The following is a 23,772-nucleotide window of genomic DNA, read 5'->3' as shown; positions in this document are numbered from 1 at the left end:
GGGGAAAAAAAACCTCTCTTGAGCTTACAGTTGTTCTCTCCAACAACAGATATGAGCAGCAGAGGAATGCATCGAGTTCGCACCGGTTCCTTGTGTCTGGAGTTTGTCAAAAAAAAAAAAAAAGTCATTCTTGGGAGTTTAAGAGATTTAAAAGTGATTCAGAAGCAGATGAAACTGGTTGGAAACTGGATGCAACACAAAAAAAGGAAATTACAATATACAGCAGAGCAAATAAGCTCTTCAACACAGTGATGATCACAGATGTTATGAGTGGTATTTGATGATATATGAGGGCGAAGTGTTTATAGTGATACTACTCATCCTGCCACCTCCTCTGGCTATACTTAGGCTCTCCGCAGGGGAAAATCCACCGCCTGTAATTTTACTGTAGTGATAGCAACTGATGAAAACACAACTCACAGAGGATGTGTTTCTCTTTTTATCTCCTTCAGCACTCCAATAAAACAATTATTTATGTTGTGCTGAGTTTAGAGTGCCAGGTAAGGGTCATATAGGTAAATTAAAGGCACAGCAGTCACATCACTTCATATACAGTACCGATAGCCAGCCAATAGCCACCGTAGTATGTTGTTAAAATGAAGACATGTTGTTGTGATTTTATCAGCTGTAGAAACCTTGCTAACTAAGGTAATGTTAGCTTCATGAACATTTTACTGTTTCCAGCTGTGTTGTTTTAAAGCAAGGCCCAGGCAAAAAAGTCAGTATCGTCACCAGTTGATGATCCATGTAGAAAAAAAAATTCGAAATAAATAAAATCCCAGCATGGTTCTTGTTAGTCCTAGTATTGAAAGATTATGGTTATGAAAGCTGTAGAATCAGACTGTTGTTTTGTTCTAATGCCGTGTTTGGCGGCTTTATCTGACATATCTGTTCATAATTTCAAGCTTTTATCGTTAGGAGAAAAAAGGCTTTTTGGATGAGGACTAAACAGAATAACTCTGTATTGGGGTAAAGCTGTTGGCCTTTTTAAATCCAATAATAAACTAAACTCTGATAGCATCCTTTTCTTCTATTTTCTTAAGTGCAGAGCTTTGTGAGAGTAGGTTTTCATTCTGACACAGTATCTTAACTCTGTGCTAATACAGTAAGCTGCCGCTGTGATCAGTGGAGCAGTAACTCAGTGTCATGCCCTGCCCAGAGCCCCACAACACCTGAAGGGCCTGGGACTGTTGACCATAAAGCAGCCAGCGGGTCATGTGACGGCACAGGTGGCTGCCAGGCTGGACTGTGTGCTGCTGCCAAACTCCACAGTGACCCGGAGAGTTAGTGGAGCCGCAGGAGGGCCGGCTAATTCTTGTCAGGAGGAGGTCGGTCGCCCAGCCCAGAGCAGCCAAACGTACTCTCCTTCCAGCACATTTAACAAGCAAAACATTCCTTCTGTGAACTTTTACTCGTTTTCACAACTGTGCTCTTCGCGGTTTGTTTCAAAGCCTTTTGACATTTTCATCTGTCTGTTCCTGTTAAAGGTGCACAAAGCAAGGTTTTTAAATAGAAATATAGTCATTTTATCCAGTTAAAATGTATTACCCAAAGCTATCCTGCCTTATTTGCCCAAATAAATGGTATTAAGCACTGTTAGGCTGAACATGCAGAAGGATTCATTTGTGAATTCTTCCGACAGCTGGACACAGAAATCTTTTATGTCCCTCATCTCTTTGTTATAGATGTGTATGGTGTGGTGTTGACATTTTATTCCAGGGAATTAAAGTTCAGAAGTATCATTCACCTCTTGCTGACATTTGGAGTTGTCAGCATGCAAAAAAAATGCCTCATAGCATTACATTTACTTTCTGTGATCTGTCGAGGGCATTTGGTGTTTAATGAAGCTGTGGGAACGTGAACAAAAAAAGGGAACGGAGAGAAAATGAACTGACACTTGTCAAAACTGGCTTCCAGGATAAAAAAAGGAAAAACTACAACACTGTGAGAACCTAAACCTGCAGAGCCAGCAAGTTAAATTATATTCACGTCGGTTGCTGACACCACAGATCTGCTTTAACAGTTTAAAATCCTTGGCAAGCTTCTGAAGAGACTATTGATTAGGATCTACGAACTATACAAGTGCCTGTTGGTGCTTGACTTAAATCAGGAGTAACTTTGCAGGGCTACAGTTTCTTAAAGGCAGAGGGCGTGTGCCTGCCAGTTGCACGTAAATCTTCAGCGCTGGTTTTTTGCTGCCAGCTCTACCCTCGGAGATAAAATACCATATAATCTGCGCTTTTCCCTCATCATCTTATACAGTATCCACAGAATTTCCTTTGGCTTTTTCATTGGCTGAAACTCCTGGCATGTGGCGGCCACACATCTGAAACTAGGCTCTTCCACACTCTAGTTTATTGATAGCCGTGTAAACCTCATGCCACTCCATTTTAAGAGTGATCTCATCGCAGAGGTTCCAGAAGTGCTCCAAACCAGCTTGCCAGTGACTTTTAAATGGCTTTTGTTCCCCGCCACTGAAAGGCAAGCCAGTAAGAGACAGTGCTGGCTTTCATAAACGCCTGGCTCTGGTCCTGCAGGTCCTCCTTCGGGTCTCTGGTGGAAACATGGTGCCTGATGTTTGGGCCCTGGGTGTAATTAACCCGGGAACTCATAAAGAGGCGTTCACAGTGGGGTGCACGGCGGGCTCACTGCTCATGCCAGCTCCTGTTGGGCGTCTGGGTTCCTGCTCCAGATGTTTTCCATTAGCATGTTTGCATGCCAGCAATGCCAGAGAATCCGAGGCCTGCTACACCTACTGTATACATGTACAGTATACAATGCTCCAGTGTGCTTCTTGGAGAAAGTGCTTGTTATCATCACAGGGAAAGGTACTTGGGGGTGAAAGGGTTGGGCACACCTTCCCATTTCCGTGTCCAAATGTTCGACTGGTTCTGTATGTGAATAAACCAACAGGAAACACATTGAGAAGTCACCACGTTTATGCTGAAATTTCATTTTCAAGGGTGTGATCTTTCACTTTATTGGCCTCTGTAGGAAAATTCTCTCACTTCTGTACTGAAAGGTCAGAGTTCATGTTCGGCTACAGATCCTGTCATGATTCAGTGTTTTGCCCACAGACACATAACACAGGGCTGAGATTTTTCCAACATGTGAGACTTAAATCTGTATCTTTCAGTTCTAAAAAAAACTTCCTTCCTCATACATCAATCTGCTGTCCTTATATTTACCCACACCAAATATAATTCTGTATTGCTTTTAGTCATGCTGGGTTTATGCGCTGGACTGGCGCCATTGTCAACAGATTGTAAAATAGTGTGAATTTAATAACTCGGCACTATTAACAAACATTACCAGACTCTGGTGGCGTCACACCTGGGTAGCTCATATATATCCAGAGCTGGAATCACGGCCTGCTGGCTGCTGCAGACTCATATAGTTTTTACACTGCACTAATCACACGTCTGTTTCCTTTTCTTTCTTCTATCTCTGTAGACATTTACAGCTTGGTGTAACTCTCACCTGAGGAAAGCAGGCACGCAGATTGAGAACATCGAGGAGGACTTCCGGGATGGATTGAAACTCATGCTGCTGCTGGAGGTCATCTCAGGTAAAGAAGCTCCTAACCCAACCCGATTAACCGAGTGAAAACAATTTGCATGGACAGCATTGGATTAAGATCAGCTATAAATCAGCAACAAATATCACATGATATTAAGAATATTTTACTAGTTTTGAATGCAGCTGTGCTCTGGCAGACTAAATGTGGTTTCACATGGTACTGATTTCCCTATATGTATATTTGCCAAAACAATGGTTGAAGAAATATTCAAATCTTGTACTTCAAAAAGTAGAATTACAAGAAAAAGTCCTGCACTCAAACTCTCACTACTACTATCAAGTAAAAAATTTGATGTATCATAAGCTAAATTTATGTATGTAATGAAAAACTACTCACTATCCAGCAGCATAACTCCTGTCAGAATCATATGATACATTATAATATTGTTGGGTAGTTAAATCTGTAACAGTGCATCATATTTGGAGAACTTTAACTGTCATATAAATGTATGGCCCTCTAGTAAAAAGTAGAATATTTCCCTATGAAATGTTGTGGGGTAAAATATTAAATCCTCTACTTAAGTTGAAGTGCCTCATAGGCTTTGAGAGACGTGATGTAATATGAGAGAAGCTTCTTGACGTACCGATCAACCTCCACCTGTCTGATGTTTTCTCATCTCTCTGTTAAGGCGAACGCTTGGCCAAACCAGAGAGAGGCAAGATGAGAGTCCACAAGATCTCCAACGTTAACAAAGCGCTCGACTTCATCGCCGGTAAAGGAGTGAAGCTGGTGTCTATCGGAGCGGAGGGTGAGTCAAGCTAAGCTCTGATGTTTCTATTTGAAGATGAAGATCACACACGTTTCCACAAAGTCACCCGACCTTCTTTTAAGTTTTGTCTGCACTTCAGCTTGTGACGTATTGATTTTTATTAGGTCATCAACCAAAGTTATGCATGATGCAGTCTGTGGCCCTCTCTGCCTCTTGTTAGCGCGGCACTGCTGCTGGCTGCTGTGTAGTTTAATGAGATCCTTATTCCAGAGCGTTGCGGCGAAGGTTGTGCTTTGCAGAGCATTTTCTGAGAGTGGATCTTAGGATCAGCAATCCCCTCGGGGACTGAGGCTGCTCATTGTTCAGCACAAATAACTTGGGGATGTCCATCCTCCTCCCAATGGAGAGTAAACAAGTCTTTAGCAGAGTAAACACTCCACTCTCTCTCTCTCTGTTGGTTTCACTATCTATCCAATCCATCTATCTATTTTCATCTCTCACTACCACACACAACCCTCTGGCATTTTATGAAATTGGCAAAGTCGCAAACACGTGCTGCAACAAACCAAAAATACATATGGCCGCCCCAGTACAATGGATGTGAATGGAAATTTATTTGTGCTGCTCAAAACTTTGAAAAATGACATCAAAAAAATGTCAATGACTTTACATAAACAGTGTAATGGTTACTGTAGATAATCCAAACAGCTCAATGTCTGCAGGCTTTACTGGAACTACTTCGACTGAGGAACTAGTCCTAAATGAAAGCGGTTTACAGTGAGGTCTGTGGATTATCAAGAGTAACCAAGACATTGTTTCTTCAGTGGTATAAATAGCAGATACTAAAGTTTATTTGCCTCAGTTGTATTGGGTTAGCAGCACTTCCAGAGGCAGATATCTGGAAAGGTCAAAATCCAAAACTATGCGCATGGAAAGACACAACTCAAGTAAAAAATATGTTATTTTGGTGAACTGACCCTTTACAAAATATGCCCCTTTGTAAATTAGTCAAATCCAGGTCAAACACACAGATGATCTGTCTCTCTAAAGGATTCTTTACTTTACATCCCACACTGTGTTACTAATAAGTTGATCCTATGACCCATCTGACCCCGAGTATTTAACCCTTCCACTTTTTCTATCTGCAGCTGTTTCTGTGTCAGTCGCTGTCAGACACGAGCATGTTGGGAAAAAAAGTTTTATTAATATCAAACCAAGAAGTGCAGCTCAAAATCAGCTGAGTTAGTGCACAGCGTCATAAATGTGGATCAATAAAATAATGATTTCACTTGTTTTTACCTTTACAGTAAATTACTTTGTGGATCTCCCCCTGCTTGCTGTAAAAATCACTCTCATCATATATTATTGAGTCTCAGAACAAGTGAAAAATCAGCCTCTGTAGTAAACTCATCACATTTTTGTGTCTCTTCACTAAAACTATCAACTACTAAAAGTTGGCATTGATTCATAAATAAAATTCAAAGTCTTGTTTATTTATTCTTTGATCAGATGACTTTTTAAATTTTAGACTGTATTTATTTAGGAAAGTTCTTGAATGACTGATTGTGCTCCTAAAAAAACCCCTCATATTTGTTTGTGTCAGAGGTTAGGTTTACTCTGCTCAATGAAAAAAACATGTTTATATTCCTCAATGGATGTTTCAATTTGGTATTAATACTGAAACTCAGCCTGCACATTGGCAGTAGTATGAACATTTTTGAGACAATATGATTCATTAAATGTCAGAGAAGTCAGAGTGAGGGAGATTACTTTAAAATTACACTTTATTTTATTTTAGAGTTACAACAATTATGGTCATTTGATGCTCTATGTTATTTTCTTGATTATTCAATTAATCATTTGCTCTATAAAAGTCATAAAATAGTAAAAAAGTGCCAATCACAACTTCTTAAAGCTCAGTCTGAAACCCACAGACACTCAATTTACTATCTCAACCTTAAACTTTACGAAATAAATAAATTGACAAATGATTTAAAAAAGGTCAATTAATCATTTCAGTTCTTTTTCTTTCTAAAAAACAAAAAAAACTGAAATGTGGCGATATAATCTTACTGCATCGACACATTTCACTGGTTTGAAGAAAACAAGACCTTTTGCCTCAATAAAGGACAGAAATAGTTTGGCAAGATGAAGCTTTTTTTCTTGGAGGAGGCCGGAGTAAAAGCGTCTAAGCCAGACCAGCATTCCAGACAGATTAGCTGCCTGGAATCCCCTCCTGGTCGAACGGCCCGGCGGCCCAGATCCCTGCTAGCCGTGGTGGTGGGATGAGACTTGTTGAAGGCTCAGCTCCATCTCATCGGGGCGGAGGGGGGGGGGGGGGGGGTTTGTTGTGGATAAGGGATGAGGGAGGGGCTGCAGTTTCAAATGGAATTAACAGGATTTGTGTTCCTCCCCCAAGTCGATCAGTCATGTTCATTAGAGCTAATCTCAACATGTATCTGCATGCGTCATCCCGAACCACCGAGCACGACCCCCTCCCCCCCCCCACCCCCCAAACCTACTTAATTCAATCCAAGCCGTCTTTCACACAGCGTTACACGTCCAGACATCTGACTGACATCTCGCAGCCCAAGTTTGTCTGTCACAGTGGAGTGGCTGTGGAGCTGCCATGCCCCGCGCCTTATTGGATTAGAGGGAGAAACGAATTATTATTGAAGGCGGGCAAACAGGGTGACCTGTTGGAGGGGATTTTCATTATCGACAACACAGAGAGGCCTTGACAGAGAGGGGCGGTTCATTCATAGCCTTTATACTGCAAGCACACAGCTGATTGACAGCTTAACAGGTCCAGGCTCAAATTATTGAATCATCACACACTTCATTCACGAGGACGCGTAGTACCCACTGATTCAGCTTTCCTCAAACACTCATCAACTAATCAGAGCCGGTGTGGGAACGGAGGGAGTTGAGTTAAATCAATAGATTATTTCATCTCTAAGTCTGGTTTTGTAAGGCTCATGAAAAGCTGTTCATAAATACATGATAGGGCGTACAGGTGGTTAAGAGCGCATGCCATGTATGCAGCGGACCCCGGTTCGAGTCCCGGCCGGTGGACCTTTCTGCATGTCACCCCCCTCTCTCTCCCATAATTTCCTGTCTCTCTACTTTCAAATAAAGGTGTCTATGCCAGAGAAAATCTTTAAAAATAAATAAATACATGATAACATTTGGAAATACATGATTGTATTTTTCAAATAGAGGATTTTCATTTGTCAGTTTCTCTTTCATGTGCTCTTTCCTAAAGTTACAAAAAGCCTCCAATTAAGTATTTTTCTTTAACTCTTGCACACACCTTGTTTTTGACAGTTTCTAATAGTTTCTGCCATTTCCCCCCATAGATCAAACAGTCACAGTGTGAAGTGGCTACATCATGTCTAGTTGTGATATAGTAATCGCCAGTATAAGACAATAACAGACTTTACAGTTACAATACACTGTTAAAAAAGAGGCAGTCAGCAGGATTATACCGGAGTTAAACAGACAACAGTAAAATACAGTAAGTTATATCAAATAACATTATAGACATAGTTATAATATGTTTATTATAAGCCAGTTTGTAATAGTTAAAATCTAATACTTAGCTTAGTTACTGTAGACATTACATTTTGGTTTATATTAATTCCCAAAGTTGATGTTACTCATTTATGTACAATACACAGTGTTTTTTTAAAAGTAGGAATATTGTAATTCAACTACATTATTTTGGACTGTTATCAGTATTACAGTACACCGGTAATAATTATTTCATAGTCATTAACAGCACTTTGACTTTATTGTTTATCTGTAACATTTTAAGGTTTTAAGAGTATTTTACTATCTTGTCATAATGAATGGATGAAGAAGATAAACTGTAGCCTACTTATTAGCCCCAGCCGAGTGTGTGTGGAAAACCACTAACCCATCAATACAACACAGTGTCACATGTTCACAGGTCAGTAAGCACTGATTTGTTTTTGCAGGTCAGTCGAGGTTGAAACTAGGTTTTGGTTGAATAGGGAAAATGTATTTAGACATCTGGGTTAAATAATAAAGTTGTTTTAACAGTATTTAAATGATTGTGTTTCAGTTTGAAGCAGGTCTTAACTGCACATAAGTATAATATAGTAACTGACTGCTGTAGAAGTAGTTAGAATATGTAACCTAGACGCCTAAAAACTTTCCACTTTTCAGCAAACATGGCCAACAAATAACTTGAAGAAAATGAACAAAATCAGTGCGAACAAATAAATAAATGAACAAATATGCTTGTTAGAAAACTACAGTGATAGTTGAACATCTGATGTTTGGTGCACATCTAAACACAGGATCTAAAAAGCCGTTCCATCAGTTTATTCATCACAATCAAAGATGAATGAGCGGCTGCATGGATGATTGTTTCCCTATTCAAAGGAAATATCACAAATCAGACCGCTAGCCGTAAACAAATAATAGAGTAAAGAAAGAAAATGAGGTTCTCTTTCTGACTCGCATTAATGCATCTAGAGTCTTGACATTTCAGTTATCCTCGGGCTTCACGAAACAATAAATTAAACATTCAAACAAATCCAGTGTGGCTGCTAAATATGCAAAATGTGAACTTTAGTCTAAATGTTATTGTTTCTTTGTCTTTCTGCAGAGATCGTAGACGGCAACGCTAAGATGACCCTGGGAATGATCTGGACCATAATCCTCCGCTTCGCTATCCAAGACATTTCTGTGGAAGGTACTGTGTGTGTGTGTGTGCGTGTGTGTGTGTGTGGGAATGCTTCCACACGCTTCTCATTCATTGGCTTTATTGAAAAGGACTCCTGCTCACTGTCTTCATTTGCAATTGAAAACACTTTTCATTGACACAGTGTCTCAGCGTTAGGACCTTTGTCACGCATCGGACCGATCTTAAACAAAACTGCACAATACCACATATAGACTCGAGCTAATGCATGTTAATCAGAACGTGAATGCTCTTTTGCTATGGAGATGGAAATGTTTAAGATATGGTCCTCTCCTTGGTTAATGTATATAACGCTCTTACAATGTAATCCAATTTAAATGTAAGGAGTGATCAGGTTTTAGCCTTAAACTCCAGGATAGAGTGGTTGAAACTGTTTTATTTGACTGTTTGGGTGCATAACAACATCAGACAGCTCTCGGTCTCCTCTGGGAACAACAAAGCAGGAAACATCAGAGCAATCACACATGCTTCCCATTCGCTTCACCTCCACTTAATGCACCACTAAACAGGGATTAGTCGAGAGTCGGTCAAACTAAAAAGCCTGAGAGTTCCTCCGACTTCACAATGATCCCTTCTTTTCCCAAAACCACAGAGACATCTGCCAAAGAAGGCCTCCTGTTGTGGTGCCAGAGGAAGACTGCCCCCTATAAGAACGTCAACATACAAAACTTTCACATCAGGTAAGACTAAAACATCATAAGTAACACGAAAAGGTCATTCTGCTCACATGCTGAGTTCTAGTTTGAATGTGAGCAAGCAGCAAGTTTAATCACTTCACCTACTGTCAGTTTTATTTGGTCCAAACCGTCGTGGTGCATGTTTGTATTTGGTTTGTCTCTGTTTACACCGACCAATTATACCCAAACCATGCCTTGTAAACATCCACGGTAACATGTCATCCCTCAGGCTTAGACATTCTCCTGACGGGGGGCGTCAAAACAAATCCAGTTGTAATTTGAGCTGGCATGAAGGATGCAGCCCACACACTCTTTCTAGTAATTTACTGTCTCTGGTGTTTGTAGCAGCTAAGATGGCTTAAACAGTCGAGTTAAATAGGTGCACCAGGCCCAGAGAGAGTTTGACTGCGGTTCAATTTCTGCTAGACATCAAAGTTTGTCTGCTCATACAAGTAAATGCTGCAATAAAGGTGCAGATTTTTTAAAAAATGTTCTCACTCCAGATGCTTCACAGTGCATTTTGTTAGAAAGATGACTGAAAGTTGCAGTTTTCTGGCATCTTGTTGCAGCTCTCTGGTGTCACCTGAGCTTGAATTGTGGTTGTTTTCATCACCACCAAAACACCAGACTTACTTAAAATAGTAAACATTACAGTTTGAAATACAGATATAGTTTAACATACTTATTAGTTATGTAAGCTACAGAGATAAGAGGATGTTTGTTAGATACAAGGCTACAGTCTGCAGACATTAGCTTAAAGGCCAGAAGCAGAAGCAGCTAGCCTGAATCTGATTGAAGGTTAACCTTTTTACACTTTTGTTGGATCAAACAAACAAAATATAATTTGTGAGATTTAGAGGGTTAGGTGGATTTAGTTTTCTTGGATGTAACCTGCTTTCAGTCTTTAGGCCCAGCTGTTAATGTCATTTATGATCCTATGTACTCTGATTCATTCGTCCGCCCCATGAAAGCGGCTCTAGTCTGCCTGCTGGTTTCAGGATGGAGAGTTAGGGTTAGGGTTAGTTTGTTTTAAACACCTGCATAGCATTGATGGGTGGTTGTTGGTCGCTTTTTGAAGGCATACTATTCAGGATTTGTTGGTTTGTGTTCGTAAACCCAACATTCAAAGTCTCCTCCTCCCCGGCTCAACGGCACCAGAGTTAGAGAGAGATTTGAATAAAAAATAAAATATAAATCGAAACAAAAAGAAGCAGCCCGAGTGTCTGGTGATGGAGACACAACAAATTCAAAGCAGGAAAACTGGTAATGAACATATAGCTGTGTCTGGATGAATTCCTGTTTTGGTAAATGTTTTTTGAAGGCACAGTCTGTCTGCAAAATATCCAAATGTACAACACAGAGCATACGCACTAGCAAAAGTCTGAATGCAAGATTGAAACCTGCTATAAAAGGATTTACAGATCTTTTAATGCCGGCACTACTGTAACATTACACAACAACTCTATTAACAAGATGTTTTCTTAAGCTGTTAAAATGTAGTTGACCTCAGTAACTGTACCTTAACAGAAGAGCAGCGATGCCGGCAAAACACTAAAAAAACGTCCATTTGATGACATCACAGCAGGCAGTAAAGGCACCTGGTGATTAGATCTCTGGAGCCGAGACAGGAAACCTTTTTCAAAGCCCAAATGTTGACATTTATGAACAAGAGCTTGTCTGGTTAAATTCTGATTGTATAAGGACTTAGATTTTTTAGCACCCCAGGAGTCCTTAAATATATAGTTTCAGCTCCTGATTCAGCATATACGACAGCGGCGGTCTCATTCAGCGGTGATGGAGAACAGAGCTGACATGAAAGCACACAGATTTAACACATAACAGACCGACACATTATAAAGTAACTCAGAAAGAGAAAGAGAGGAGGTGGCAGTAATCAACCAGTATATTTAAACATACATCAGCAAGTTTGTCGCATGCCAGCAGTCTTAATAGCAAGTGGAAAAAGTGAATATGCGGATATGAGCGGAGCCTGTTCCTGCTAAAACCACGTCACACAATGCTTCCATGCGTGTTGAATTATTGAAAGAGGACCACTGTGATCCTCAGATGTGGATGAAAGCTGAGGCGAGAAGAAAGGTGGAGACGAGGTCATTTCAGGAGAAGGTAAAGGGAGAGGCCCGATGATCCAAGGGCGGGGGCGAGGGGGTGGGGGTGGGGGGGGGGGGGGCGCGACAGAGCAGAGGCCAGGCCTTTGATGTGGTCTCTATGTGTGAGATGATAGCGGTACATCTCAGCCAGACATGAGAACCAAACCAGGAAAGAGTATTAATTTTTTTTTCTTTTCTCATGCACTCAAGTACAGCTGCTTCAGGTACAAGAGTAGCCTTGTAAAAGCCCCTCTTGTGCATTACAGGCACTTTTAATGGCAAGTAATACATTTAAATAACCCATCTCGTTAATTTGTTACCTCACGAGCAGAAAGCAACAGTAAATCCTCACAACTCTTCTAAATTGAGATTGCACTGCACTGGCCTTTCATTTCTATTTAGACAGCCTGCTTTCTGCATCAAGGCCGCTAATCAATGAACCACAGAAGGCCAAACTAAAAATATGTCTAACAGATTTAAACACATGATTATCGATTTGCATATAAAATCTTGTTTTACTGTAATGATCTTGAACTTTGTGTTGAGTTTTAAATTTAGCAGCTTGGCTTGACGTCAGTTGTATTTACTGAGTTTTGAATTTACTGAGGAGCTGCAGATCTGCTATAATCCATACTATTATGTGAACAATGTATGGAATCACTATGTGCAACGTGAGTGTCAGTCTGATGAACCCTCAGAGAATTACAGTCAAACTTACAGCTCCTCTCAGCTCTATGGAGTGTTTTAACCCTTACATACTATTCATATCTATACTATCCCCTCATTATTAGTCTATATGCATAATTTTGGGACCACAAATCATCATCAGTCTTTAATAAATATGCACAAAGTTGAATTATTTCAAATGTTTGAATATTCTGTGTCACTTTAGGATAAGTCATCACATTTCTGACTAAAAGAAAACATTTTTAGAGTTTTTATATCTCTCTCTCAAATGTAAAAATGGGTCAAATTAGACCCTGAACAGTATGTAAGGGTGTTAAGTGATTTTTTGGCATTATAATTTGGTTCTCTCTCACAACTCTCTCATGTGTTGTACAGCACACTACGGCAGACAAAGTTAGCGATGAGCTGGCAAACATCTGAAGAGCATTTAGTTGCAAGAGCCAGATATTTCCTCACCTGTCGTGTAAAATATGCTTTATTAATAAACTTGACTTAACTTTAGGAGTTGGTGGAGGCCAAACCGGAGCTAAAAAGATAATAAATGTTAGGCTCACATTCATGCAGAGGTCAGAAACACAACTCATTAATGCTGATTGTCACTGCGTGTAAACGGACAGCTTTATAACTTTATAAGGTAATAATATGTCAATGTGGTGCTAACAGCTAGTAGCTCTGCCCCCAAGTGGTAAAAACATACATAAAAACACTTGAAGCAGCATTAACTAAATATGGCAAAATACAGCTAATGGTAGCATTTATATTTAACATTTACAAAGTAAAAAAAAAGTTATATAAATAAATGGAATATATAAATAAACTTAAGCAGTCATTTCTTTGAGTGTGGAGCCGCAGTGCTGCAGCATTCAGTAAAACTGGACCACATCTGCAAGTCAGTAAGTTACAGTGAGACCATGTGCCAAGACAATTACTCTGGGAAATTAAAGAAAACCAGTACTGTGTTCAAAGCACGGCGTCTGGTCAGTGTACAGAAGTATCCAAGCAGGACTTTCTTTTCCTCTGAACATGCTCCAGAATCGCTCACACAAAAAAAAAAGAAACCGATTTTAACCCATTTTGTCATCGCCCTTGAAAATAATTTGATCGGTCACCCGAAGTTTCCACTTTTTCTTCTAGAGAGAGACACAACAATGGTTGCCTTACTGTCTCCACACTGTTCTCCTTTCCTGCTGCCACGTTGTCCTGAGTTTATATCTTAAATGTAATATTAACATTGGAAGCTTAATGTCAGCCTTTTACTCTTATGTTTTCTTCACTTTGAAGCGGAGACTTGCACATGTAGCTCAGAAGATAACCTATCACGTTTAGGCTGATAGCGATGACGTTAACACATCACGTACTGCTGGGAGGATGTGGGTGTGTTACATGAAACTAATTAGCAAGACAGGTTAAGGCAAGTGGTCACGATCAAAGATTAAAGTCAAATTCCTTTTCTTCTCCCTCATCTCATTATGTTTCACCTCACTTTCACCCTGATCACAACACTTTCTCTCTCTCTCTCTCTGTCTCTCTCTCTCTCTCTCTCTCTCTCTCTCTCTCTCTGTCTCTCTCTCTCTCACTCTCTCTCTCTCTTTCTTTCTCTCTCTCCCAGCTGGAAAGATGGTTTGGGTTTCTGTGCACTCATTCATCGACACCGTCCAGAGCTCATTGACTATGGAAAACTGCGCAAGGTGAGCGAATGTTATCTGACACGAGCTTCTCAGACACACACACACAGAGAAGCCAGTAAGACCCCGAACCAGAGATACTGATGAGAGTCACCTTAAATCAACTGTTTCTAAGCACGAACAACATAAATACAGTCAGAAAATAAGACAGGAAGCGATTTCAGTTTTTCCCTTTATGTCCAAAACAGGTGAAACAGTAGTTGGCCCTAATTTATCAATCACTGAAACATAACTGCATGCTGATATTTTATTTACCGAAAGTATTAAGAAGTTTTGAATTATTGTGCTTTAATGATGAACAATGCAACAAAAGATAGAAAAACATTTGCTATTCTTAGTAAATCAGGTGTATCAAGAGGAAAATGAAAATATATATAATAAAAAGAAGAAAAAAAAACATACTTTAACAATTCTTAAAAGATATAAAAGTCTGAAAGTGCTGATGGTCTGCTGTGTCTGCTGCCGATAGGATGACCCCATGACCAATCTGAACACAGCCTTCGACGTGGCAGAGAAGTACCTGGACATCCCCAAGATGTTGGACGCAGAAGGTGAGCTGGCAGGAAGGAAAGTAGCAAAATAATGACGAGGAGACCAGACTCCTTCCTGTGTTTAAAGACCAACCAACATATACTCTCTCAGAAGGGCTGTTCAGAGAGTCTGAATATGATGAAAAGCTCCTTTCAGAAGAAGGTTGGGCCCTGCACCACCTAATTTTTGTAATTTCCAGAAACCGGCAATCTGACAGCCACGCCTGCTTCCTACAGCGAGTGGCCAGGTGTTTTAAAGGTGTGAAAATGGGCAGAGCCTCAAGCACTGCCTGCAAATACTTTCATCCACATTCCTCACATTCCTGCTGACTACACTGTCCCGGTTCACTGTGAAACCGCACTGACTGTGTGTTGGCAGTGATGGAGGGTACGCGATGGGAGGCCTGTGAGGAGTCCTTTTGTTGCTTGTTTATTGATATCTATGCACCAAGGTTCCTTTTAGCTTCATGTGGTCAATGTAAAAGCGTGATACAGCCTGGTGTTATCTGGGTTCTGAGAGAGTATATTTTGGCCTCAGTCATGCAGCTGTGCACACAGAGCTAGACACTCATATCCTTTTTTATTGAATGTGAATTTACAGTTCTCTCTCTGCTTATGAATTAAGGCCCTTAGACATTATTCCAAATCGTAAAGTATGATTTCCTGCTCACTCAGTAGTTATAGACATGAAAATCTATGTGTTTCTTTGTTTAAGACAGACTGCAAAGTTGATACAATCCTCCCTGTAAAGCACATCTGGACAGTGACACTGTGTGTTTTTCTTTCCTCTCTGGATATTGTTTATGTGGATAGCTGAACCCCAGCTCTTCTACTTCCTGTTTCTTCATTTATCTGTGTTCTGATTAACAACCTGAACCCCCTCCACCCCCCATCCCCCATCCTCCATCCCCTCCCTGACCTCCTCTCTTCCCCGCAGATATTGTGGGCACTGCCCGTCCGGACGAGAAGGCGATCATGACCTACGTCTCTAGCTTCTACCACGCCTTCTCAGGCGCCCAGAAGGTATCCTGGATGCAGCATTTCCTTCCTCCTCGTCCTCCTCCTCTTCCTCACTCCCTTGTTTCTATCTTCATGTGTTTCTCCTAACAACGCCCTTCTCTCTCTGCAGTGCACAAGTTCCCCCGCAGGGGTCACTCTCCTTCACTTTCCGCATGGTTCACGCCACCAAATGCATGATGGGACTACATTACTGTTCTAAGAGGCAATGAGCACAAGTGTGTCTCCAGTCTACTTCACTGTTAATGCACTGTAGGCTCCCAAATTCATCCCTGATTAGGGTTTGTTGTGCTCAACAGAATGTGAATGGAGTGGGAGGTGCAGCGAAGTTTGTCTGATAAATGATGATGATTGCCTGTGATAAAAGCCACAGTTGCTGACGAAGAGAAACAAATTAGCTTGAAGTCTTGCACGGTGGGGTAGATGTAGCAGTTTAAATGGATGGTTATGTTCAGCTTGGAGAGCGACAGCTTAAATAGAGGGTGGAGGAATGAATGAAATTAAAACCGGCACTTCAAAGTCAAGCGGCAAGCTGTCTTTTCATTTTAATGGATACACGCTGTCTGGCTTAAGTGGGGAGTCTGTTTCTGTGTTTGTCTGAGGGAGAGATGCGTTGTATCATATTTTCCCCATTGGATAATGAGTGATTGCTAGTTTGACAGCTACCTCGGTGTACGACAGGAACTCAGGCTTCAGACTGTGCTGTACTCCTCTCTGACAGTCAGAGAGAAGCAGAGCAGCACGAAGCACAAGTTATATAAGACCTAGGTTCGTCTGAGAGGCCCAGCAGTGGAGAGAGCATTTTACTGCAGCTGTGTTTAAGCAACTCGGATCAAAAATGTCTGTGTTTATAACTGGAGAGAAAGAGAGGAGTGGCTTGCCTCACTCAGAGCAGTGAAACTACAGCTGGACTCTAGATTGCATCATAGATGAGAGAGACATGATTCAGTCGGTCCTTAAATTTGGTCCTAGACAAATGAGTGGGATGTTTCTATGTTTAGTTATAAAATATGCAAAAGTTCAAAAAGTCATACTTTCCTACAAATGCAGCATCAATGGAAACTTGACTTCGGTTTGAGGTCACAGAGTTTGACAAACTGAGATCTCAATATTTTACAGTTATGGCAGGCCAAATATTTAATGAGTTAGTACAGACACTTGGCTCCAATGTGTGAATGTGAAAGTGTGTTTTTTTCAATCACCTCCCACTTAAAATTCAGTCAAATTGATTCTAATATTTTTAGGGAATTCCCTAAAAAACTAACATGAAGACAAACTGCAAGTAGACTGGAGATGACCTGTGCCCCCAGTGCTGCCTCCTCTTGTGATTACGCCCCCTGCTGGCCCTTTTGTCTCTGCACACTTTTACTCTTGTGCATTTCTCTCTTCTCTGTCCTCTCCCCCTTCCTCTGTTCCCTGGGCAGATATCATTAGCACCTTGAGGCCAGATGAGAAGGCCGTCATGACTTATGTGTCGTGTTACTACCACGCGTTCTCAGGCAAGCAGAAGGTGAGAAATGAAATGGAAATTATAAATAAGAAAATCTCCAAACAATGTTTGGATACCTGCCATACTGGCTGGCAGAGAATGTTTTTTGCCAATATTCCCTTTTTGGCTGCTTAATGTGATGTCTCAATGACTCAACAACACTGTACTACACCACAAATTACAATATTACCTTCCTTGCGCCTTTATTAAAGTTTGAAAGATGCTTTTTTGAGCTAAGTGGCAGGTTAGGATGCTTTTGTTTGAAATTATTCTTTCTACATTCATCAGTAAATTTATCTACTCAATAGAATATAAAACTCCAAATATCCGACATATTTTGAGGGCTTGGTATTGTTTTTAAATCTGCTACTGTGTAAATTCATATATAACCATGAATCATATGACAAGCCATAAGTGAGAATGATCACATCTTCACTTCTTTTAGCTCGTTGTTTTTATGGCTCACTCTCACTGCTCTCACTGGGGTCGTTTCAAGACGTAGCAGGCAGCTGTTTTCTGCAAAAAAGCTCAAATAAAGGCCTCTGTGTCCTAGCTTGCCAGAAACAAAATGCATACGGACTAAATAAACAACTAGCTGTTGAGCGTAGTCTAGCATTTAACAATTAGGAGCTGAATATTTTCCTCAGGAGATGATGGAGAGCAAAAACAGAGCTAAAAAAAGGATTAAGTTGATGAAGAGTCTGAAACAGCTGACAAAAATGAAATTAACCAGTCAAAAATAACCAATGTGACAATCAGCAAGTCCGGGAACAACTTTCTTTACCTCCAAACAATGAACGGGATTCAGGTGCAAGTGGGATTTCTGGTTGATCCAAGTTCATTTTAAAACATTAACCAATCCAGGAAACACTCCTATGAGGATTATCTCTAAGCAGATCCAGTGAAATATTTCATTTTATGTGCCTTCAAGTGCTATGAGTTCATGCATTTTTATTGCGCGCGGCCCCAGTGGGAACCAAACCCTCAGTTATCCAGCGTCTCCTTATCTGCCTCTTTTTTTAGCAGCATATTGATCTTTGATTCAGCACACAACCTTTCTCTCCCGCCAGCATGAAGTTCTTACACCCTCAGTGGAATACATTATGCCAAATACATGCCAAATCCGCTCAAGATCTCTACAGAGAATAATAGAGACTTATCACACACACAGGATATCCGTTAAGTCTCCTGTACTTAAAATCTTTATTAGGATCCACTCCTTAATGGAGCTATTGAACCTCCTGAGGAGCAGGAGCCCGGAAACCACTGCTGGCTGGCACACAGTTTTACAATGTTGGCATGAATTTCACATAGAAACATAGGGGCGGAGGAACAGTTGCTCCTCCTCCGTCTAACGCCTCAGATTGTACCCTTCAGGGCAGAAGTTTCCCCATAAACACCATCACATTCACTTCTCCTTGTTAGCTGTATCTGGACATGGAAATCCTCTCTTTAACTTCACAAAGAAAAGCTCCATGATAGTCACAGTCTAAGAATCTGTTTGACTGAAAGACAAAACAAAACTCCCTGCGTGTTTTGAAGGTATTTACAGACTCATCCGACCATCTGGATTGATCAAAATTCTTTGTGCAGCTGCAAAATAAAACACTGAACCCGTTTTTCCATAATATGGTTTGTTAGAAGTGATATGAACTTGATCCTTTTGGATGATGAAAAAAATAGTATGTATAATGTTTAAAAATCTAAAGTGAACAGTGAACACTAATATGCCTAAATGCAGGTTCATACATGTAGCTACAACTAAGGTCACTGAGGTCATGTCTTGGTTATTATTTCTGGGAGAGGTTTAATTACCTGTTTCAGACTGTGTATTCTACAATTACACACATATTTCACATGTTGGGTGTTTTAAGGCTCATTCTGGTTTTGCCACACCAAATTGTTTAAACTTGACTCTTCTAACCCACAACTTTCCGGCTTTAACACACCACTCTCATAGAGTTGTGTTTGACTGCAACAGGAAGGAAAAAACAAGACTAAACTCTGATAAACATGTTGCACACTACCACAGCATCATCAAAAAGCAGACACACAACATTAGCAATTAGCTGATGAGCATAATGAAACATTTAGCAGCTAAACAGCCAGATATTTCCCTCAGGAGCCAGTGGAGACAAACATAAAGACATAAAAGGAGTGAGAGTGAATGTTGGTCTTACATTCATCACGTGGACTGAAACACGACTCCAGATGTATGTCTCTTAGTTTTTTTCTTGGTGTGTAAATAGGAAACTATTTGCTTACACATTTTCCATATAAACCCCCAAGTAGCCCCCCAAAAAACAGTTACTTGGATTTTTAACTGCATAAATAAAAGTGGAAAAAGATTTGATCATAAAATACTTTTTGGACGGCTATGCAGAAACTTGTTACGAGTGTATGGATTTTGAAGTCATTATCTCAGTGTTTCTTAAATCCTGCCTGCAGCCCTGAATAAACGTACGTGATAGCAAAGAGATATATCACAACTGAGAAAGACAATACCTATTTAAGACTCTGGACAAAACTACTACACCCTTCTCCTCTGGGAGTTGGAAAGATCACCAGGGATGCTTAGCTCTGGGATTCAGATGTAATCATAGTACTGTACATGAGAGACACAAACTTGGACCATGTCGGCTTCAGAGATGAGCCAGTAGAATAATCATTGCCTTAATAATCAGTCCTTTCAGTGTCCTCTTGCTGTTACCTCTGATGTCAGGACAAAGCAATTCATAAAAAAAAGGTCCTGGCTGTCAAAGCTTTCAGTAAACAGGCCCAGCGTGCAAACATTTGCTCAGAGAAGCACGACCTGCACATCCTGGTCTCTCCTTTTAAGGCAGCTCGCCTGCTGCTCCTGGAGCCCCCGGAGCATGTCTCTGACCGAGCCAAGTTTCCCCCCGTGATCTTATGACAAAAGGAGGCTGGAAGCAGTTCTGTGTGGGATGCCAGTCTCTGAGCTATGAAATGTGGTGGGAGGGAGATTCAAGTCTTACTCAGTGTCTGTACTCTCAAAAAAGGACACTGCTGGAAAGAAATACTGCAGCCACCGTCCTTTTTTAATCTATTCATTTCCTAGTCAAGCTCTTTAGAGAGAAATCGATAGTGGTGCAGTTTGAGCTGATTCATTAGATTCACCGATTTTTATATTATCTTAGCCACTTAAACTTTATAACTCAAAGGAAGTGATGGGAAGAATTACATCCTGCTGGTTATGGTATATCTCTGCACATCCTCTTGACTTTATTGCTTAAATTTCTGTCTGTGTTCTCTCTGCTCTTTTTTTCCCGAATGAGCTTCCTGACCACATTTACTCATCTTGAACCCATTCGGTTAACTGGCTACATGTTGTCATGGAAACTCTGCTTCACTCATGCATTGCCAGGCCAGTGATAAAAGACTGACAGGCCATGTTAAGGAAGTGTTGTTGTCATGTGTGAACCCCCCCTCTCTTAACTGGGCTGTTTTATCCTCACAGGGGGGACTCACTCTCCATTTCCCCAGTTAGACCTCTCTGTATGTAGGTTGAGAGGCTAAAATAAAACACTATATGCTGCTTTTCTATAAAAAGACAGCAGTGCAAAGAGAAAGGAGCCCTTACACCTGAAGTCAGGCACAATATGACATGTCCTTGTTAAAGAGTAAGCTCTCTGAGGTGTCAGCGTTGCTCTCTAGAGTCCTTCTTTGCAGAAACAGACATTAGATCTTAGGACATTCGGGTGACATTCATGGTGCAACACACAAGCCCAGACAGTGTTGCAGAGATAACATCATACACAAGCTGTCCTGTTTTTACTTGCTTGCAGCATTGTTGCTGATCTATTGCTTCATCCCTTAAATTACTCGTTTGGGAAATTCTGTGGCACATGTGTGGGTAGTGTGGATGGATGTTTGTAGTTAAACTGCAGGGATAAATCAAATATATCACTTTAATTTCCTGGAGCTGGCTCCAAATATATATGCATAGCAAATTATAGACGAATAACCACCACCAAAGCTTTATGACGATGCCCAAAAAAGTCCTGTCATTCTCTGCTCTGTCTCACACTGTTTCTCCCCTCGCCCCTGTCATCCAGGCGGAGACAGCGGCCAACAGGATCTGCAAGGTGCTGGCTGTCAACCAAGAGAATGAGCAGCTGATGGAGGACTATGAGAAGCTGGCCAGTGATGTGAGCACACCCCAATTTTCCTATAATTGCCCTGCATCTCCTTTACCCCCTCCTCCCTCTCTCCCTCTTCCCTTTTCTGAGCCACTCCCTTGCCTCCCAGCTCCGGGGATGTTTGTGCTCCGTGCAGGTGCAGGGTTAGAGACCACAGACACGGTAGATAAAGATAAACAAGCAGCCAGACGAACACTGCTGTTTTGTTTCTTAAGCATACAAAAGTAATATAATAGTAATTCCTATGAGACCTTACAAGTGTTTTTGTCTGTTTTAGCTCACCTATCATCATATTTCTTCAGACTATTTTCCAAAGTGCAAGATTTTAGATTTATAAGGGCAATTTTTCTATGATCCAGGCAGCATTTAGTTTCAGTGAGTGTCAGTACAATCTGGAAATTGAATCGCGGAGACTTAAAAATGACTTGATATTTTTATTCCATCATAGTGAGCATACCATTTTCTCAATTCTCTTTGTGTTACATCTTAAAAGTTATATTGACATTATAACTTTAAACAGTCCATTGAAGGCATTGATTGCTTTGAAAAGACTTCTGCGTGGTGCATTCAAGTACATGTGGGAAGCTCAGACATCTGAATTTGCATAGTCTTGAATGTCAGAACTTCCAGCCACCACTTGGATGAAGCAACTAAAAACAGTATTTGGCTCAAACTGAATTGTTGTTTCATTTTCAGTGTGAATAATTACCTTTTTCAAGCAAGTCTTAAAAAAATGTCATATAATACTGAAATGAAATGACACCTTGAGGGCAGCTGGTTACCAACCTATGTAAAATGATGTCCAGCAATGAAAACACAACACAAAGTGTAGCATATGAGATAAAACATGCAAAAACACAAATATGGTCCTTTAAATCACACATAATATGTTCTCAGGGTTACATTTGGTTGCAAGAAATGTAATAACAACCAATTAACTGCTAACCAATTATCTCAACCTGTACTCTTCTTTTGCTGACACAACTCTTCATTTCACACTTTCATTACATCCATTATTCCTCATTCACTTCCTCTCGGTCAACCACAATTCTTCCTTTTTTTCTGCTTCTCATTTTCCTCTCCTGCCCTCTTCTTTTCCTTGATCTTAATTTCCCTCTATCCCCTTCCTCTTATTCTTGCCTTTGACTACACACACACAAACACACACACACACACACACTCTCCACGACCACCATCACGACTCCTCTGCAGCTGTTGGAGTGGATCCGCCGCACCATCCCCTGGCTGGAGAACCGCATGCCTGAGAACACCATGCAGGCCATGCAGCAGAAGTTGGAGGACTTCAGAGATTACCGCCGCCTCCACAAGCCGCCCAAAGTGCAGGAGAAGTGCCAACTGGAGATCAACTTCAACACCCTGCAGACCAAACTGAGGCTCAGCAACAGGCCTGCCTTCATGCCCTCAGAGGGGAAGATGGTCTCGGTAGGTTACAACAGTTTGTGAAAGTAAAAACTCACTCTTTAAATTTGACAGCGACTCTTAAAGATCATTTTGAGATCCTCCTTTGTGCAAGACAAGGCAAGATTTTGTGCAGAGTGTGCAGAGAGTTACTTCAGCTTACTTTAATCATGCAGGCACATGTTTACAGGGAACATATAAACCCATTTTTAACTTGTCTCTCTTTGTCGCTGGTTTGTTTTGAAATGTCCAGCTGCAATGCCCAAATATGGCCTGAATATCAGTGCATTTATACTATACTATACTAAATTTTACTTTATAAATATGTGCTTTGAATAACCTTTCACAACCTGTTACACAACTGCAACATCCTGTTTCTTTTGTAAAGTCCAACAAAACCTCTATCAGCTTTTCGTAAGCTCTAATTTCATTTTTCATTTACAGCAGTGATCATGCACATACACAGTAACAGTCCTGAAAGATATGAGAGCAAAGAACAACCAACAGAAACTATATTTTTGAGTTTTGCTGATAAAAACTAAATAGATTTTCACTCTTTGTAACCTAATTTCCACATGTTGTTTGTTTTTTTGGCGAGAGTACATTCTCAAGTATTCTTTTTGTATTCTCATGTGCCTCCTGCAGGACATTAACAATGCATGGGGAAGTCTAGAGGGAGCAGAGAAAGGCTATGAAGAGTGGCTCCTCAATGAGATTCGCAGGCTGGAAAGACTCGACCACCTGGCGGAGAAATTCCGCCAGAAAGCAGCCATCCATGAAGCCTGGACTGAAGGTATGGAGAGTTTGAAAGGATTGGAGGGCTATTGACTGCCTGAACACACACACAGATCCTGATTTCTCTTGTGTTTTAGTTTCATGTGCCCCAAACTGGTAAAGGCCACAGTGGAAATTACAGCCTCATAAACAGCATTAATTAAAATGCTATATTGAATTGTTCTTTGTTGTAATACAGTGTACA

General features: G+C 40.7%; 1 protein-coding gene across 4 annotated transcripts in view; it reads left to right on the top strand.

Annotated features, from left to right (window-relative positions):
• actn1 (actinin, alpha 1) overlaps positions 1-23,772 on the top strand; it is a 57,569-nt gene that overhangs the window by 22,143 nt on the left and 11,654 nt on the right. For 3 of the 4 annotated variants that reach the window (XM_053335290.1, XM_053335289.1, XM_053335291.1), the window contains exons 2-11: positions 3,454-3,568; positions 4,209-4,328; positions 8,926-9,012; positions 9,614-9,701; positions 14,103-14,181; positions 14,648-14,729; positions 15,646-15,731; positions 21,291-21,383; positions 22,587-22,817; positions 23,439-23,586. In XM_053335290.1, the coding sequence (XP_053191265.1) occupies positions 3,454-3,568; positions 4,209-4,328; positions 8,926-9,012; positions 9,614-9,701; positions 14,103-14,181; positions 14,648-14,729; positions 15,646-15,731; positions 21,291-21,383; positions 22,587-22,817; positions 23,439-23,586 (1,129 nt within the window). Of the gene's footprint in view, positions 1-3,453; positions 3,569-4,208; positions 4,329-8,925; positions 9,013-9,613; positions 9,702-14,102; positions 14,182-14,647; positions 14,730-15,645; positions 15,732-17,149; positions 17,236-21,290; positions 21,384-22,586; positions 22,818-23,438; positions 23,587-23,772 lie in introns of all 4 variants that reach the window. The other variant, XM_053335292.1, reaches the window with a different exon arrangement.

This window comes from Scomber japonicus, chromosome 16 (genome assembly GCF_027409825.1).
Source record: "Scomber japonicus isolate fScoJap1 chromosome 16, fScoJap1.pri, whole genome shotgun sequence".
Taxonomy (NCBI): Eukaryota; Metazoa; Chordata; class Actinopteri; order Scombriformes; family Scombridae; genus Scomber; species Scomber japonicus.
Note: the sequence above shows the minus strand (reverse complement) of the source record. Positions and strands in the feature narration are given on the sequence as shown.